The sequence below is a fragment of the Sinohyriopsis cumingii genome, chromosome 5, assembly GCF_028554795.1.
Source record: "Sinohyriopsis cumingii isolate HCF-2022 chromosome 5, ASM2855479v2, whole genome shotgun sequence".
Classification (NCBI taxonomy): domain Eukaryota; kingdom Metazoa; phylum Mollusca; class Bivalvia; order Unionida; family Unionidae; genus Sinohyriopsis; species Sinohyriopsis cumingii.
Window position 1 is genome coordinate 77,528,073 of NC_142965.1, and position 18,555 is coordinate 77,546,627.

At 33.7% G+C, this 18,555-nt stretch overlaps 1 protein-coding gene across 4 annotated transcripts in view; it reads left to right on the plus strand.

Moving 5' to 3' along the window:
- LOC149799529 (serine/threonine-protein kinase PAK 3-like) overlaps positions 1–18,227 on the plus strand; it is an 83,030-nt gene extending 64,803 nt beyond the window's left edge. For 2 of the 4 annotated variants that reach the window (XM_089958876.1, XM_089958875.1), the window contains exon 7: positions 5,755–18,227. In XM_089958876.1, coding sequence (XP_089815002.1) covers positions 5,755–6,073 — 319 coding nt within the window. In that variant the 3' untranslated portion in view covers positions 6,074–18,227. The remainder of the gene's footprint in view (positions 1–5,754) is intronic. The other 2 variants (XM_089958873.1, XM_089958874.1) reach the window with 2 other exon arrangements.
- Positions 18,228–18,555: the final 328 nt, after the last annotated feature.

Here is an 18,555-nt window from a genome sequence, read left to right on the forward strand (position 1 = left end):
ATGCTGCAGACATGTAGCATGATGTCCCACCCACATTATCCTGACACCAGGTCGACCAGTCATAGCACTGACCTCTTAATGCTGTTAGTACCATTTTTATAAGTCTTTGATATGACTTGACCGGGGATTGAACCCACAACCTCCCACATCCCAGGTGGAGGCTCTGAGCACTAGGCCACAGGAGCAGTCATCATAGATCTGAAGAATTTAATGGATGGTCTTTGTTCATGATCTATCTGTTAGCACAAGTTTGTTATCACTACAACTCCTAATTGCTTGGAAACCACACACACACACATAGACACACACTAGTTTGTCCTAAAAGAAAATGGTGCTGTTTGGACATCCACTATGGCTGCCATGGCCATCTTGAAAATATTATAACTATTCCTCCTGAATGAATGGTCATATCAACAATGGGTTTTCGTTAAAGGACTTTGTTTGACGTCTAGTTATTCCTACATGAAAATCATTCTCATCTGGTGTCCAGTATGGCTGTCTCTGCATCCATCATGAAAATCTTGTTATTGCTAGTCCTCTTGAATGGATGGTTGTATCAGGATGTCATTTTGACTAAAAGACTTCTTCAGATGTCTTGCTGGTCCTAAGTAAAAAAATGATACTGCTCTGACATCCACCATGGCAGCCATCTTATTATTCTTTTCATCACAACTCTACTTGAACAGAAAGTCTTATTGATGTGAGATTTTCACCAGAAGACTTCTTATGATGTCCACTTGGTCTTAACTGAAAATTATGCCAGTTTGACGTTCACTAAAGCCATCACAGCAGCCATCATGAAAACCTTATTATTGGTACTCATTCAGAATGGAAAGTCATATTTTGAAAATATTGTTATCTCTACACTCTGTAAATGGATGGCTATATCAACATGTGCTTTTCACCAATAGACTTCTTATTATAACTAGCTTGTACTTTAAAATAATAATGCCAATCATACATTCAGTATGTCTGCCAAGACTAACTTAAAAATCTTATTGTAATTACTTCCCTTGAATGGATGATTATGATGACATGAGGTTGTCACAAATCTTAAATGAATACATTCATTGTGATTGCCGTGATGACTGTCAAAAAATGTTTGTTGTCACCACTCCTTCTAAATGGATGATCATTATGTGATGGGGTTTTTACCAACAGACTTCTGTTTGCCCTAAATGTACGTGGTACCAAGCTGACATCCAGTATATGTACCACATCAGCTAATTTCAAAATCTTGTTATCTCTGAACAATAGCAGCAGAGGTTGTTTCAACACTCAACAGTTAAGAGGAAGAAACAGTCTTATTTTGAATTCCTGGTAATTCTTTTTGCCCAGTAGAGTGTCAGTCCATTTGAGGGACTCTTGTTTCTCTTCCAGTCAGAATGTAGTGCTCCAGGACTGTACAACTGCTATATACAGATTGATTGTATTAGTGAAAGTGATGTGTGGTTGTAGTCAGTCATTCCACAGTATGTGGCATTGATTAAAAAGTAAATGGTTACAATTATAATAACTGTCTTGAGATGTTTACTAACACAAACATATTGATGGATTTGGCTCTGGTAGCTAATGAGTGTAATTCTGGCTGTGTTGCTTTAGTTTTTTTTCTGTTTGCAAACAATCAAAATGTGTTCTGGCCTTTAGAGGGAAATAACTCCAACTTCACCTGACCCAATCAATTGTGCAACTGTATGTCAAGTTGTTGTATACTAAAAATCCCTTATCAATTTATTGATATTTAGCCAACTTTTCTGACAGATATCCTTAAGTATTAAAATCCATTAGATGAATATTTGTGTAGAACAATGAATAATATAATTCCAATGTACCAACAAAAGTTGCTTGCATACAACAGTTTGAGTCTGTTGATAGACCCCATCATCCACGAGTTATTTTGGGAGAGGTATACTTGGAATGAATTATTATACAGCTAAGACAATTCATTTAGTGACATGCATGCTTGACACTATGGCCTTGGGTCAAATTCATTGTCATAGAATATTTACATGAAGGATTGAGTTCAAGTTATTTCATTTGCTTTTATTTCCTGAGCCCTGAGATGGAATTCTCTCATACTTGGAACAAATCATTATGAAGTTAAGATAATTAATTTGGTGATCTGCTTGCTTGACCTTCTGATCTTGGGATCACAGCAGTGCTTTGATAATGGTCTTGACATACAGGTTCTGGCCTTATTGTTTGTTTCATCAATAATTGTGCATTTTTTTTTCCTTTTATGTGTTCCTGTGGGTCAGTGGTTCTTGTGGGAGTTTTCCTGGGTTGTGTCTTTTATAGTTATACTGGCCGCAATATATGGCCTTTCTTGCACTGAGAAATGGCGTTAAACCCAAAACAAGAACAAAAACAACTTTCCTGGGCTTTTTCTCTGACCATTTAATTGTACATAGTGTCATATATACTTGCAGGTTTGAATGTTTGTCCTGCAGACACTGCTTTGATTTAGACTTTAGTCTTTTTTGCAACACTGGTCAGAGACCACAAGAGCTTGTGGGATGGTCTTTTGTCCATAGTCCATCCATCTGTTAGTACAAGTTTGTTATTGCTTCTCCACTGAAATTACTTGGAGACACCAAACTTTTAATTTCTTGGCTCAAGTGGGTACTTTGCTCCATATACTCCGGCATTTTACGAAACCAGATATGCCGCATGAAAATTTCAGTGCATAAGATGTGAGTGATCTCATTGAGCCTCATGTTTGATTGTTTAAAATTTGAGATGTCATAGAAACACATAGGCAGCATGCAGAATCAACCTTCTCAAGCTTCTTTCTTTAGGATCTAGTCACCAAAGAGAACTTCTTCTGTTGTGTCCAGTGGCTGCATTATGTTAGGGAAGATGTTTTATCCTATATATAGAGAGAGACTAGAGTCATGTTTCCATTGCATCCTAACTGTGTTGAAGGTTGTATGCTCACATCTCTTCTCATATTACTTATTCTTTTAGTGATACTTTTCGAGGCAGCATATTTGACGGAGAGAAAAAAATATTTGTAGTAAATTACATTTCACAGAATAATTACACGATCAGATTACTGTGCAGACTTCCCACTCATTCTTGTAAATGTGAACTTCCTCGTTCATGTTTAACTCGAGCTTAAACTGAATAACATCTCCTATGCAGATTGGCACATATTGGTGGCAAGGAAAGATAATGATAAAGGTATCTTGGAAGAATTTCTTAGATGCTACTTTCATTGTTTAATTGATATATCAATGGAAAGATATTTTTCATCTTTTTGGCAGAGCTGTATTTGGGAGGTAGTTGAGTTTATTTTCCAACATTAATATTATTGTGATCAGGTAAGTATTTGTGGAGATAATTTACAATACAGTTTCTTTTTCTTTGCTGGATGTTATTAACCAGATGAAACAGGAGCCAGGGAGAGACATCTCACATCTGTCCATGTGAGTTCGTGTCTTGGCTCAACCAACATGAGTATATGAGAAAGCTTCCAGTTGCTTCCAGTGGGTTGGTTGTTCTTCCTGAGTTTCTCCTCCACCAAATATTGTGGCTGCCATACATAGTCTTTCATATGCTGAAAATGGTATTAAACCCCTCCAGTCATTCACAGTAGTAGGAAACTCAGTCCTAAATGCCTTGATTTGGTTATTTTTACCCCAGTTAGTTGAGACATTAAAATCCATTCTTGCATATGACCTGTTAATTTATTGAGTTTTCTAAAATGTTCAGAGTTATATGAACAACTGCTTTATTGGTGTAATGCAAAAAGTTCACAAATTTAAGGATCTGCAGCATGTTACACCTTCTAAATTCTTGCTCCAACAGTTGCCATTGGTAAAAACTTTCAGTTCACTTGAGGTATGCGACTGACACCTGTTAAGTTCTCATTATTGTTTGTTGGTATTTAAACAGTATTAGGTACATGTACCACTATGTCAGCTAGGGGAATGTGAAAATCCCAGTATTTGTTTTGCATACTGTTATGTGTATTTTATTTAATTTATATTTGATTTAATTTAATTGTTTGTTTGTTAGTTTTAAATTTTTTTATATTCAGTTACATGCTATTGTAATGTAACTTTATTTACCTGATTTGACATTGTCAAGAAATTCAGTTCAGTTCTGTTTGACTTCTCTTTTGTAAGCAACTAATAATAGAAACTTTGTATCTATGCTGACCTAGTTCCTGACCTTGATTCAGAAATCCGTGAGAGTTGTAGTAAAGAACTTTTAAAAAAAATATAAATTCTTTCTCAGAGTAAGACTCATAAGGTGGAATTGACGCCTTACTTGGGGTACATGACAAATAACATGAAGCAGTTGTTACAAACTCTGGTTTTTCCAGAGGATTGACCCACATCTGGGAATCTGTTTTGCATCATAGCTAGATTTATTATTGATGTTTTGAAAAGGAATAGTCATTATTTGCCTTAACACTGGAGATGTCCAGGTGTTTTATGTTTTGACCAGTTTTTGGGCTAACTTTTTTGTTTGATTCAAATTATTTGGATTCCAAGAGATTATTTTTTCCTAGAAATATTTGCGCTCTAAATTAATTCTTGGACAAGGACAGTTTATCAAAATTACACTGAATTCAAACACTGAAATATTATTTTCTGTGATTCAACAGAGAACTCTTGAAACATCAGTATGATGCTGACGCTGACCACAGCATATGTCATTGCCTTCCATTTTGGATTTCATCAGGATTTGAACTCAGTTTCATTAGGACCTTTTTTTACTAGGACTTCTATTTTTTAACCCTTTACCTCATGTAAGCATCTTTGGACGCCTCTACTCCATTCGCATGGAAGCGGCTTTTGATGCCTCTACAAGATTCACATGGAAGGGCCTTTTGACGCCTGCTGTAAACATCAGCCATTTTGAGCTGGTTTTTGTAGAGCCACCTTTGGGGAGAACCCCCTGTTAGATACTACATTCATTTCTGCGAATGACAATTACGTCAGATCACGTGGTTGCTAGTCATGCACTGGTCGATATCTGCTTTTTAAAGTAACTGGGTCATAATCTCCACTGTCCAAAATGGCGGCCGCGGATTTCATTCAGTACGTACAAAGTTTTCACGATTAGAATCACAACCACGAAAGATTCAATAAATTAGTTACAAAGTCTCGTTTGCTTGAGTTACCTTTTCAGAATATTCTCAGTTTGATGTACCATATATACTTACTTATAGGTCAAGTCCAGGTGCAAACAATATAGATTTTGATTTTCTGTTGCATACTTTGCTGGCAGATCAGGGTTTATGTTGTTGGTTCTAATGACTACTTGTAACAAATTGTATAGACATAGATCTACTGTCACATTATGTAATGGCAGAATTTGGTCTGTGCAATTTGCAGTTGGACTCATGTGAGTATATACAGTACATTAGAACATATATTCCCTTTATTTTGTTAACCTTTGCTGCTGTGTGTAGTCTTTGTTACTTCTATCATTAATACTTTCTAACTGTAACACATTCCTGAATTTTTACACAACGACTGAAAGTGATTATCATTAATCCAAACCAGGAGATAAATCAGTCGTTTTGATCAGGTATGAACAATTTTTTTTAAGGAAAACTAAAAATAGATAAAAATATACTTCATGGAGAATCCATTACAAATCAGTGCCACTTTTTGCAGCTGATGTCTTAAGATTTGTACCCTTTCCTTTTGTGAAAACCTCATAGAAACTTTTTTTCTACAGTAAATAAAGTACAGCCCTTGGATGTATTTATGTGTGTTTTAACATTTTCTTTGTCAGGAAGCAGTATGGTAAGAAGGTAGACATTTGGAGTCTTGGAATCATGATCATTGAGATGCTTGAAGGAGAACCTCCATACCTGAATGAGACACCCCTAAAAGCAATATACAAGATTGCCACGAAAGGAAAACCAGAGATTAAAAATTTCAACAAGCTATCACCAGAGCTGCAAGATCTTTTGAATAAATGCTTGGAGGTGGATGTAAATACCAGAGCAGCAGCAGCAGATCTTCTGCAGCATCCATTCTTGCTTAAGGCAATGCCACTGACAACTTTGAAACCTTTAATAGTCGCAGCCAAGCAGTCAACAGGACACTGATTGTAAGCTGTTCAGTCTTTATGTGTAACTAGAAATTAAGACAGAGATAAGTCACTGATCAGTTGGCAGATTGTTTATATTTGCAGGATTTACTAATACCAGTTTTTCTTGAGCTTATTTTAATTAAATATATGTACATGTATATGCTGATTTGGTACAGATAAAAATGATGTCAGAAGTACACTGTCTGTTGAATATTGAAATTTAGGTCGTAACTATGTGAACCAGAGTGGCATGCGGTTGTATATGTGTATCATGATATAGTAAAGTTATATAAAATGATTTTGAAAGTAATTTTTTGTGCGGATCTTGACTCAAGATCTCTTTGACTTACAAAAGGTAGTCATTGCACTAAAAAAAACAAGTCACATGCTGATGTACAGACTTGAAACATTCAATGTACCTATAGATAAGCAGTAAGCAGGGCCCAGTATAATTGTATTCTCTTATATTATAACTCATTGTTAAAACATGCTAAATATACTGTACTGTGTAAGGAGTTATTTTACCCAACAGTTCAATTTGATATTCTCAAAGAATTTAGAAAAAAATATCACAGCAGATACTTCATTGTCGTTTGTTATGTTTATATGGTTTTCAGAATATTTATGATACCTGATCATTGAAAGAAAAAAATTAACAGTTGTTAAATTTCTGAATTTATCCTTGCATCTCATAGAATACCGAATAATAAAACGTTGTATTCCACTCCATGTTAAGTATATTTTCTTGCATTCTTAACTGAAGCTAACACATACACTAAAATGTTGTATTCATTGCACTGTTTTGTAAGCACATTACTTTAAAAAAGTAATGGAATAAACTATAAATGAATTTTTTAGTAAATACTTTCAGTGTTTTTCTTTTTCTTTTTATATACAACTGTAAATTCATTGTAGTAACTTGGTCAGTAAAGTGTTAGTGCCTTCAGGAAACTTTTATTTAAATGGCAGCTGTAAAATCAAGATAGTTAGTAACTTTGTGAAAGGCTTTTAAGGAGTAAAAGGTACACACTGACATTCTAGTGTTTACTAGAGGAAAAATACATCCAAGAAGAACAGTCTTAAAACACATTCAGTTTGATTTTCTGACAAACATTCTGTTCCTAACCTCTTAACCCTAAGTTTTCAGACTTCAATGGATCATTTTCATTTTTTACCTTGAAAAATTTAGTGATAAAGAAAATAATTACAGACAGATCTGTCTGAAAACTCAAAGGTAGAGAGTGGGACAATCAACTGCAATTTTTGTTTCTCAAAGTCGGCCAGTTAACTATTAAGTTTACAATTTTTATCTAATGAAATGAGAATGTTCTTAGTCATTGTGTCTAGTCTTTTGACATCTTGTGTATAAATGTTATTTCCAAATGAGACGCATATATATCAAAACAGAATTCTGTTATGTCAGTGAAGTCTGAGTTGTAAAAATTGGTGGACATGATGATCTCACGGCATGTAGGACAATTTCATTGTAATTAGTTTTTTAGAACAGAGACTGTTAAAGATAACTGAAGCCTTCGTTACATAGATCATACCATCTTTATACAGATTTCCCCATCCATTTATAGCCCTTTGTTTCACCCACTACCATTTATAGTCCGGAGTATCACCTGCTACTATTTATAGTCCAGAGTATCACCTGCTACTATTTATAGTCCTGTGTATCACCCACTTTTGTTTATAGTTCTGAGTATCACCCTTTGTTTTGCACCAATAGTTTCATGGAAGCTGAATAATTAGCCAATCAGTACTTCTGCTATAACAAGCAATTGATAAAGAGGAATGTAGTGTCAACATGGGGTGTGAATATTATTGTTGTGTATTATTATTATTAAAATTCAGACTTCATGCCAACACCAGAATCTGTGGGTTGTTTAGCAGAATGAACATGGATCATGCATAAGCATCTGTCTTTATACACTTTCCCCTTCTTTCTCTCAGTGTCTCTCTCTTGGACATGAATGGTAATGAAGAATAGGTCTAATACCATTTTATTAAGTAGAGTGATATATTCAGTTGAAATATTAAAATGAAATTAAAAATTTCCAAATGTCATGCATAAATTGAAATAATTATTCCATGAATTTTTTTAATTTATGGAACTTAGAATTCTTTTTTATTGATTTACAATAGATCTGCTGATATTCTTTTTGTATAGTTTAGATTTAGAATCAACAATGTAACTGACGAGAGACCAACCATCTTAATGTGTCATGACACGTTTGAGGATGTATTTCAAGATTTAATTAAATGGTATTAGGAATAAAAGTTTATCACGTCCATTTTATCAATCTCTCAGTTTGTTTAGTGACTGTTGTCTTTTTTTCATATAAGAAACAATTTCAAAATGACTTCTTACTGTAACTAATTGAAACTTATCTGTAATCATGCCTTTTGATCAATGTTCACAAGCTACTTTGCATATTCATGGTTTGGAGAGGTTTTATCCCCACAAAGCCTATGGGATGCAATCTGCCCTCCATTACTTTCTAACAAAAATGCACTTTCTGTATTTGGGGCCTCAGGTGGTCAAGTGGATTAAAGTGCTTGCCTTTAATGATTACAGCCATCTCATCTCCATCCATGTGGGTTCAAATCTCAGGTGCAGCCAGTGTGAGAAAGTGTGCCAGTTGCTTTCCATGGATCGGTGATTCTTACAGGGTTTTCCCCGATTCTTCCTCCACCAGTTATACTGGCTGCCATGCGTAGCCTTTCATGTGATGAAAAATGACATTAAACCCACAAAAACCAACATTTCTGAATTTAGCTCTTTTGGTATTTTGATGTTGACAAATGTGAGTTGTTTTCATCATGGATATTGATAGGAAAGTAAAGTTTTCTTATGTTAAAAAATAATTAATATTACTTGGTAGGATTATTGCATGTTTACCTAAGCTTTCACTTGTATTTGAGGCATAAAAAGTATATTGACTGACTCATTGCTGTTATAATTTACTAATTCCATAAATAAAATTAATGTTGTCAAGATCAGGGTGAGAATCTAACTTAAACTTCCCACCACAAACTTAAACTTCCCACCAAAAGGTAATTCCCACCACAATATTTCCTCCTAAACAAAATGCAGAAATCTGCAGATTCATTTACCAAGAACTTTCAAGTGAATACTTGCAAACGTTTTCTCAATTTTCTTTCAGCATTCATCAACAGATTGGATATAAAGATCTTAATATATATGCAAAATGAATACATGTGGCATAACTTTTTTTGCCTCACCAATATACTTAGCAGCATCGAACTTGCTCCAGACAGTGGGGGTCATCTCAAAGTTGCTTCCTGATATAAAGGGTTATTGCAGACAGAAATAGATTTGGAAATTGTTGTTTTCCTGAAATTTTGTCTAATGGTTTTAAATGTCACAAAAACCTTTGAATCCCTCCCCTGCAACTACTGGTATACTGAGTGATCAGAGATCATGTACACACATGATGGCTAGTTTATTATTACTCCCTGGCTATTGTAGATACCTCTGGTGACTTAAGTTTGGTAAGTGACTGTTGAGTGAGTACTTTTTTTGCCAGAGACTGCATGCTTGCCTTTAAGAGGTTTGTGTATATGTTTTAAGTGGTTGGTTTTTACAGTGGTGCTACTACCACCATAGGAAATCTCAGTACAGTACATGTCACATACATTTAGCTTTCTGTTAAGCGCTTGCATCAACAATTTTAAAACAGTTCTGAACTGGAGATCATTTTTATATGTGCAGTCAGTCAATCAGACTGGGATAAGAAGTTATGGCAGTGTGTCGTGTATTTTTTACCATTTACACTGTATATAGAAGGCAGCTTTTGTACATGTTTACAGGACTAAGTGAAAATAATCTTGTTTACATGTGTAAATGTATCATTTCTATTCTCATGATTTTAATTGACAATCATTGGGGGGGGGGGGTAACAGCTGTTTTAACTCATTGGTAGCTACATCATGCCAAGGAGTACATTATTGTTTGTAAGGTTAATATTGTCCTTAAATTGTTATTGGAAGGAAAATGCAGGTACAGCAAAATATAGCAATAGTTATTGTTTTAACAATCAATTTCTTGTCTGCCATGTCACTTACACTGTAGGTCACATAGTATCAATTACAAGAGTATAGCTCAACACGTAATCACATTTTATGATCTGTGTAGCATTTAAGAAATTCAAATGTAATGGCCACAGGGATACAAAAACTGAGGTTTGTAACTAAGTTTTCATAAACTATGAGTCTGGGATGCCAGTTTCACGAAATTTCTCAAATATTTGCCATGAATTGAAATTTGACAGTAACTTGTTTTTTGTTTGTCTGACAACATTGGTATTTTACACAGAGATAATTATAGTAGAAAGGATGAAAAATATTTTTGTAGTTGAACAATTGTACACCAAGAGGTTTTTTCTGTGTTGTAAAAAAGAAAAGAGCCGAACTCTTCAAATCTGAGGAAATGCTTATATTTCCTTCATGTACTGTCATCACTTTTTCTGAATGGTCAGTGGGAAAAAAATCCTTTTTATCAACCAAACAGTAAGAAAGATATAGAGAATCTCAGTGTAAAGAAAATTTGTGATTATGAAATAGGGTGCGGCAAGCAACAGAGCTGCAACATTACGAGCTCTTCCAGCCATTCATGCTTTTATATATAAATCTTTTGAAAAACCATATACATTTGTGGTTTGTCAATATTTCCCTATATTTTGTCAATTTTTTAAAAAAAAAATCTCCATATTTTAGGGGAAGCACTATTTATCTTAAAAGTCTTAGATGGAAAAAAGGATGTTGAATGATTGAATACAATGCATATATTAAATACGCATGCACTTGTAACTTCCTGATGGACTTGTCCTGGCAAGCCTTCAGCCTAACATAGAAGACGGTCATGACATACTCCCTTTACAACAGTACTTGTGGCTTTTAGATTTTCCACCATAGGGGGATTTATGTGCCTTGTTAGTGGTTTGTTTAGCATGTTCCCAAAAGTGGAGAGGGTGGTTACAATGAAAGAACATTTCTTTGGAATTTATAGTATCTATTTCTTGTTCCCAAAGACCTGCCATGATTTAAAATATAGATTTACCTGTAAGAGGTCTTGTTTATTGTAATTCTTCAAAGGGTAAAGTAACTTCCTCAGTTGATGATGCTGATACAACGAGAACAACAGATGAGAATTCATCTATTTTCATTAGAATAACGTTTTATGTTTTTACTAGAATGTGACATTTGTATTGTTGCTTTAATAGAATAATATCATCTTTCAAGACAGGTGGTCTCCCAATAAGGTAATAACACTGTATAATCAGTTGCTATGTACCTTAGGAACATGGCCTCTTGACAGGTAGTCTCTCATTGCAATGGTCTTGCATGACAGGTTTTACTGTACATGGATTTAAGAGGTCGGGGACTATTGTCTCCACTTAAGGCTCACAGTTCATTGGGTTTTTAAATTTGTGCTTTTTCAAGAGCTACAAAATGCACTAAAATTTATAACCATGAAGAAAATTGAATACATGGTAGATACAACTGGCTGTGTAAAGTTATCTCCCTTGCCACCAATTGTCTGTTGTAGAAGATAATACTGTGACCCATACATTTGGTATTACCAAGTTGGTATTTATGATCAGGCCATTGATAGACTGGGATACAAGTACTCATACATTAAATGTGAATTTAAATGTGACCTAAACCAGACATTGTTTTAACTGTTTAGTCACATACACAAACAGTATAGAGAAAGCTAACCTGAAGCTTTTATCCTCACACTAAGGACTTCATCTGCAGACTGATTTAATCTTCAGTGACCGTTAACATCACTTGATTGAATGGTGAGCCATGTTAACAGATCTGGCACAGATTAGCTTTCTTTATACTGTTTGTGTATGTGATTGAACAGTTAAAACATTCTCAAACAGTCCATATTTATTTCATACAAATATTTCTACTTGGCTGGTGGTAAAGGTATATTGAGAGACCAAAATTGTCAACAATGTTAATGAACATCATTATTAGCTCACCTTCCAGTAAGATCAAGATAGCTTATGGTTTGGGTGCCACCGTTCCCCCCCCCCCACTTTTTATAAATTGATGGAAAATCTCCCCTCCCACTACTTGGATAGATATCATATTGTTACCTCTATACATACTGTATTGTAACATTTTTTCAAATGCAGCTATTGAAATCAGGGCTTCTCATCACATATTCCATGAAAAGTCAAGAATCTTTCATTGTTTCATGTAGAAAGATTATAAAGAAAACATTGTTAACTTTGAAATGAACATATATGTTTTCGTCACATGTATGACGAGTTCTTTTTAGATAAAGAGAAATGTATTTCACTTGAGTAATCCTTGAAGATAAATAATTCATATTCAACTTGATACAATATTGAAACCTATATTAAATGTATTTGAAATTGTTTATTCTTAATTATATAAATGAAGAGAGCAGGCAGAGAGTGATTCCGATTTCAATTAAACTGGATAAAAAGTCTGAAATTATTTTCTAAAACATTTTACAGACTTTATGATACAGAACAATACAGTGTGTTATGTATTTATATATTTGTGGGATTATTTTTATGGCTGTTCAGTTTATTATCTTGTATTCAAATTTTAAGCACTAAAATATACATCTATAGAACCACATACTGGTACAGTGTAAATACTACTGTATTTTGTACTTAGCATACATGTATCTTATACTAGTATAATGTATCTACTACTGTATTTTGTACTTAGCATACACATATCTTATACTAGTATAATGTACATACTACTGTTTTTTGTACTTAGCATACATGTCTCTTATACTAGTATTATGTATATATACTATTGTATTTTGTACTTAGCACACATGTATCTTATACTAGTATAATGTGCATGCTGCTGTATTTTGTACTTAGCATACACATATCTTATACTAGTATAATGCACATACTACTGTTTTTGTACTTAGCATACACATATCTTATACTAGTATAATGTACATACTACTGTTTTTTGTACTTAGCATACATGTCTCTTATACTAGTATTATGTATATATACTGTTGTATTTTGTACTTAGCACACATGTATCTTATACTAGTATAATGTACATACTACTGTATTTTGTACTAGCATACATGTATCTTATACTAGTATAATGTATCTACTACTGTATTTTGTACTAGCATACATGTATCTTATACTAGTATAATGTATCTACTACTGTATTATGTACTAACATACATGTATCTTATACTAGTATAATGTACATGCTACTGTATTTTGTACTTAGCATACATGTATCTTATGTTACAAAGTATTGCAAATAAATGTGAAATGGTCATTATCGAACAATTTCACACTGATAAGGAAGCATTCTGTGACCCATAAAAAAAAATCATTAAAATTGAGTTGAATAAAAAGGTCTTGAAAAAACTTTTGACTATATTTTGAAGTAGGAAATTTTATACATATAACAGAAAATCAAAATATGCCTCATTTCCATATTGGTAAATACAATTTTGAACTTTTACATATCTGTTATAATATTGTAATTACTGATAATGAGTAGGAAATAAAAACAAGTAATAATTGCTTTCCTTTGTCTATTTTTTTGTAGAACCGTAAATATCAATAATATAGTTTCATGACAGTTAGGGTAGGCTATTACAATGCCATATCATGTATTACTACATTGATTTTTTTTACATAGTATTTGTAAAATGGATGATCTGTTGTTTGACAGTTTTGTATATTTTTTCTAGGGATTAAGTAAAATTGTATGAAATGCATGTGAGTGTGTACAAGTTTATTGTTTTATAGAAGAACCAGACTGGAACATTTCAAAATACTTATCAGTTTGCTCTTTGGTGTTTTACAGCATAGCAACACAAGTAGGCAGTCGGAGTAAATGCTTTGCCCATGGAGATATCACATTAACTGACCTGGGCTGATCATCAGATGGTGGATTCAAGCCCACACTCTACTGATCTTGACTCTGACATCACTAATCAATAACAATAAGTAAACATTGTGCTTAAAAAGTACCTATTATACAGAAATTATGAGCTGTATAAATCATAAACTTTGTCAGCATCAGTACCAACTAGATGGCTCTCAAGTGTATGTAAATGCTTAACTCATGCTTAGCTTCTAAAACATTAATGACAAATGATTTATTGAGACTTGACCCACCCTGTATTCTCAAAACTTTTCTGAACAAGAGATTCAAAATTTACTGGATAAAGACCAATGATTTATTGAGACTTGACCTACCCCGTATTCTCAAAACTTTTCTGAACAAGAGATCCAAAATTTACTGGATAAAGACCAATGATTTATTGAGACTTAACCCACCCTGTATTCTCAAAACTTTTCTGAACAAGAGATTCAAAATTTACTGGATAAAGACCAATGATTTATTGAGACTTAACCCACCCTGTATTCTCAAAACTTTTCTGAACAAGAGATTCAAAATTTACTGGATAAAGACCAATGATTTATTGAGACTTGACTTACCCCGTATTCTCAAAACTTTTCTGAACAAGAGATCCAAAATTTACTGGATAAAGACCAATGATTTATTGAGACTTGACCCACCCTGTATTCTCAAAACTTTTCTGAACAAGAGATTCAAAATTTACTGGATAAAGACCAATGATTTATTGAGACTTGACTTACCCCGTATTCTCAAAACTTTTCTGAACAAGAGATCCAAAATTTACTGGATAAAGACCAATGATTTATTGAGACTTGACCCACCCTGTATTCTCAAAACTTTTCTGAACAAGAGATCCAAAATTTACTGGATAAAGACCAATGATTTATTGAGACTTGACCCACCCTGTATTCTCAAAACTTTTCTGAACAAGAGATTCAAAATTTACTGGATAAAGACCAATGATTTATTGAGACTTGGGCCTACCCCGTATTCTCAAAACTTTTGGAGCAAAAAATTAAAAACTGATTGGTCACAGCAAAAGTCCCAGATCAGGCCATGCTTCCATTTAACTTTTCATTTTGAGCAAGTACTCAAAACTTTGAGTATATATTCATCTGAAAACTTTTATCAAGTACAGTTTAATGTCATGTCAGTGTAAAGCTCCAGCATCACATACCTGTTTCAAAACATAGGTTCACTGCACAAAATTTAACATAGTTTACAAATAATTTCCATTCAAAATATACACTAAAATTATACTGAGTTAGACATTTTTCGATGTAACAAGCATTCTCATTGCTTGAACATCACAAGCTGCAGCAGTAAATCCATGATATACTGTCAGAAATTTGGATTCCATTGTTATCCATGATATACTGTCAGAAATTTGGATTCCATTGTTATCCATGATATACTGTCAGAAATTTGGATTCTATTGTTGTATCTCTCCTTGTGACTTTGTGCAATGAAGAAGCGCATTTATCAAACTTTTTGAACAGTTGTTTTCAATTTTGTGTTATAATTAAGATAACATTCTTCTGTTGTAATGATGATAGCATTCTTTTATTGTAATGAAGATAACATTCTTGTGTTATAAGGAGGATAACAATTCTGCTTGATGATTTAGGGCATTAATAACTTTTTAACTTTCAATGTATTAAAAAGTTTTGACAATTTTACCATTTGCAATGAAAATGCTATGAAAAACGCAGTGTCCTTTGTTTAACAGCTTATAGCTAAATCCCTTAGAAAGAGAGCTAGAAATGTCAACACTATGGTTTTGTGCCATACAGTTTATTGTCTCAATATGTAGTTTAAATTTTAACGAATACTTATTCACTTTTATTTTAGTATTTTAAAAAAAACAATATACCGATACAGAATACATATAACATTGTTTATACAGAATCTTCCTTTTTTGTGACCTTAAGTTTTACAGTGGTCCCACACTATGATGCTGGCCAAAAAACTAAAAGTGTACCGTGTTATATTTGTGATATCAGTATACTGATTCAGTCCATGATATATTTGAGGTTTGCCTTATACTGGGCCCATGTTATAGGTGAGGTTTGCCTTATACTGGGCCCATGTTATAGGTGAGGCTGCCTTACAGTTGGTATTTACAATCAAGGCCATATTAATATTATGATTGGTTTTATGCAATACCTCATTATGATGGTGTATATTTCATGTAAAATCAATATTATGATGGGTTATAAGAATCAAATATAAAATTAATTAAAATAATTGAATAGAAATGTCAAAAATAATATTCACCCAATGAGACTCCTGATGAAGTTATACCAAGAAATGTTATATACTGGCTTGTCTTAAAATGACACTGTTGTTATGATACTTTGTTTATGGGGATAAATATCTTTGTTGAGGAATATATTAAATTGACAACATTAAATGAAATTAAAAATAGTCTGAAAATTCAATTGAAGTATTAATGCTGATATAGGTACCATGTATACTTGCTTGTAAGTCAAGTCCAGCTTCATCCAACATAGACCCTGATCTGCCATCACATAATGCACTAGCAGATCAGGGTCTGTGCTGCTTCTTCAACTGATTACTTCTAACAAACTGCATAAATCAAGATATGCTCCTGCATTCTACAATGGCCAGTCTGGAACTTTGCAGTTGGACATGACTTATACGTGAGTAAATATGGTAATGAAAATGGTAGCCATGGAATGAACCTGTCTAGACCATCTCTCAGCTGCTAAATGGTAAACTTGAGATCGTATATGTTTGTACACATTTTTATAGGTGCTACAGATGAGTGCAAGTTTCTTTAAAAAGTTGTTAGAGGGTTTAATATTTTGAAAATCATTTGAAATGACTTTTGTACATTCCTTTTTGTATAGAGACACTGTAAATACTTGATTCCTTGTAAAGGCATCATATACTACAATTTCATTTATTTTTTTGGTGGGTATCAATTTTTGTGTTTTTACATAAAATGACATTCTTGTGGTTGCCAAAATTTGTGGAATGAGGAAGATCATTGTTCATTGGATCTTGATATTTATCCTAAGAAGTGACTAAATTTACAAAAACTGGTTTCCCCAAAAATTAGTATTTGATTACTTTTCTGTTGCTTCCATCACTTTTACATCGAAACTTGGAATAACAACTAGAAACAAGAACATAATTGATTAAAATAGAGGTAAACCAAACGTGTGATCCATACTTTACACTTTCAGATATGAAAGAGATGTGATGTATAAATCACGATTCTTAAAGGTGATTGTATGCATTTTGTCTCACATGGTGAGATATGGTCGTGCTTTTATCACACTGGTAGTGATGACAGCATTGTCCTCGTTAAAAAGGTAAAAGTTTTGTGTTCATGTTTATGAAAGTAGTATATATATAAATCAGCTGCCACCTTCAGCTGGAATTTTTGGTTAATATTCTTATTGAACTAAAGTTTATAAGTCGACATTACTGTCTTGCTCATATTGCTTTTAAGCATCCTTGTCAACAGTGTAAAGTTTTGTGTGAAAAATTATGAAAATGAGATACAGGGTTTATACTGACAATGGATAAAACCAGGTCATGGGCTGGATCTGGCCCACAGGTGTATTTTGCCCACCTCTGGCTTATACTGAGAACAGATAAATCCAGGTCATAGGCCGAATCTGTACCACAGGTGTATTTTGCCCACCTCTGGCTTATACTGAGAACAGATAAATCCAGGTCATAGGCCAGATCTGGACCATGGATGTATTTTGCCCACCTCTGGCTTATACTGAGAACAGATAAATCCAGGCCATAGGCCAGATCTGGACCATGGGTGTATTTTGCCCACCTCAAGCTTATACTGAGAACAGGTAAATCCAGGTCATAGGCCAGATCTGGACCATGGGTGTATTTTGCCCACCTCAGGTTTATACTGACAAAATGGATCAAGGTGATACATTTTTGTAGATTTTTTTTGTCACACCTTCATAAACATATGGAAGTGTAGTGACCATAATCTTTCCACCAATACTTTCTAAATTCATTATGCTATCTATGCACATTCCTATTTAGATAAAATATTTCTGTAAATGTTTTATATTATTTTTGTATGTACATGTATGTACCGTATACTTTTGTACTTATTGATCCAGAAGGCTGTGCTTTATAGTAATTTCTCACTATGTATAAACATTTATTCCAGGTTTAGATATCACATAGCACTTGTTGGAACCAATTAAAGAAATTTTTCTTTGTTAATAATAAAACTAGATTTGGTTCTTATTCTTTATCCTCAGTACCATTCAAAAGATATTTGAAGCACCTGAAGCCATGAATTTTAAGGGACACTTTATATTAAAGCAGGTTTGATTGATTGATAGATGGATAGATTGCTTGATTGGTTGGTTGATTGTTCGCATGTCATTTAATGGCATATTAAGCACCTGAAAGGTCAGTAAGTGCTGAGGAGTAAAATTGACATGGGGGTTTTCACTAAAACACTTCATAGGGTGTCTGGTTGGTACTAAATGAAAATGAATCGGACTTCAAACATGGCCGCCATCTTGAAACATTGTTATAGCTACTCCTCCTGGA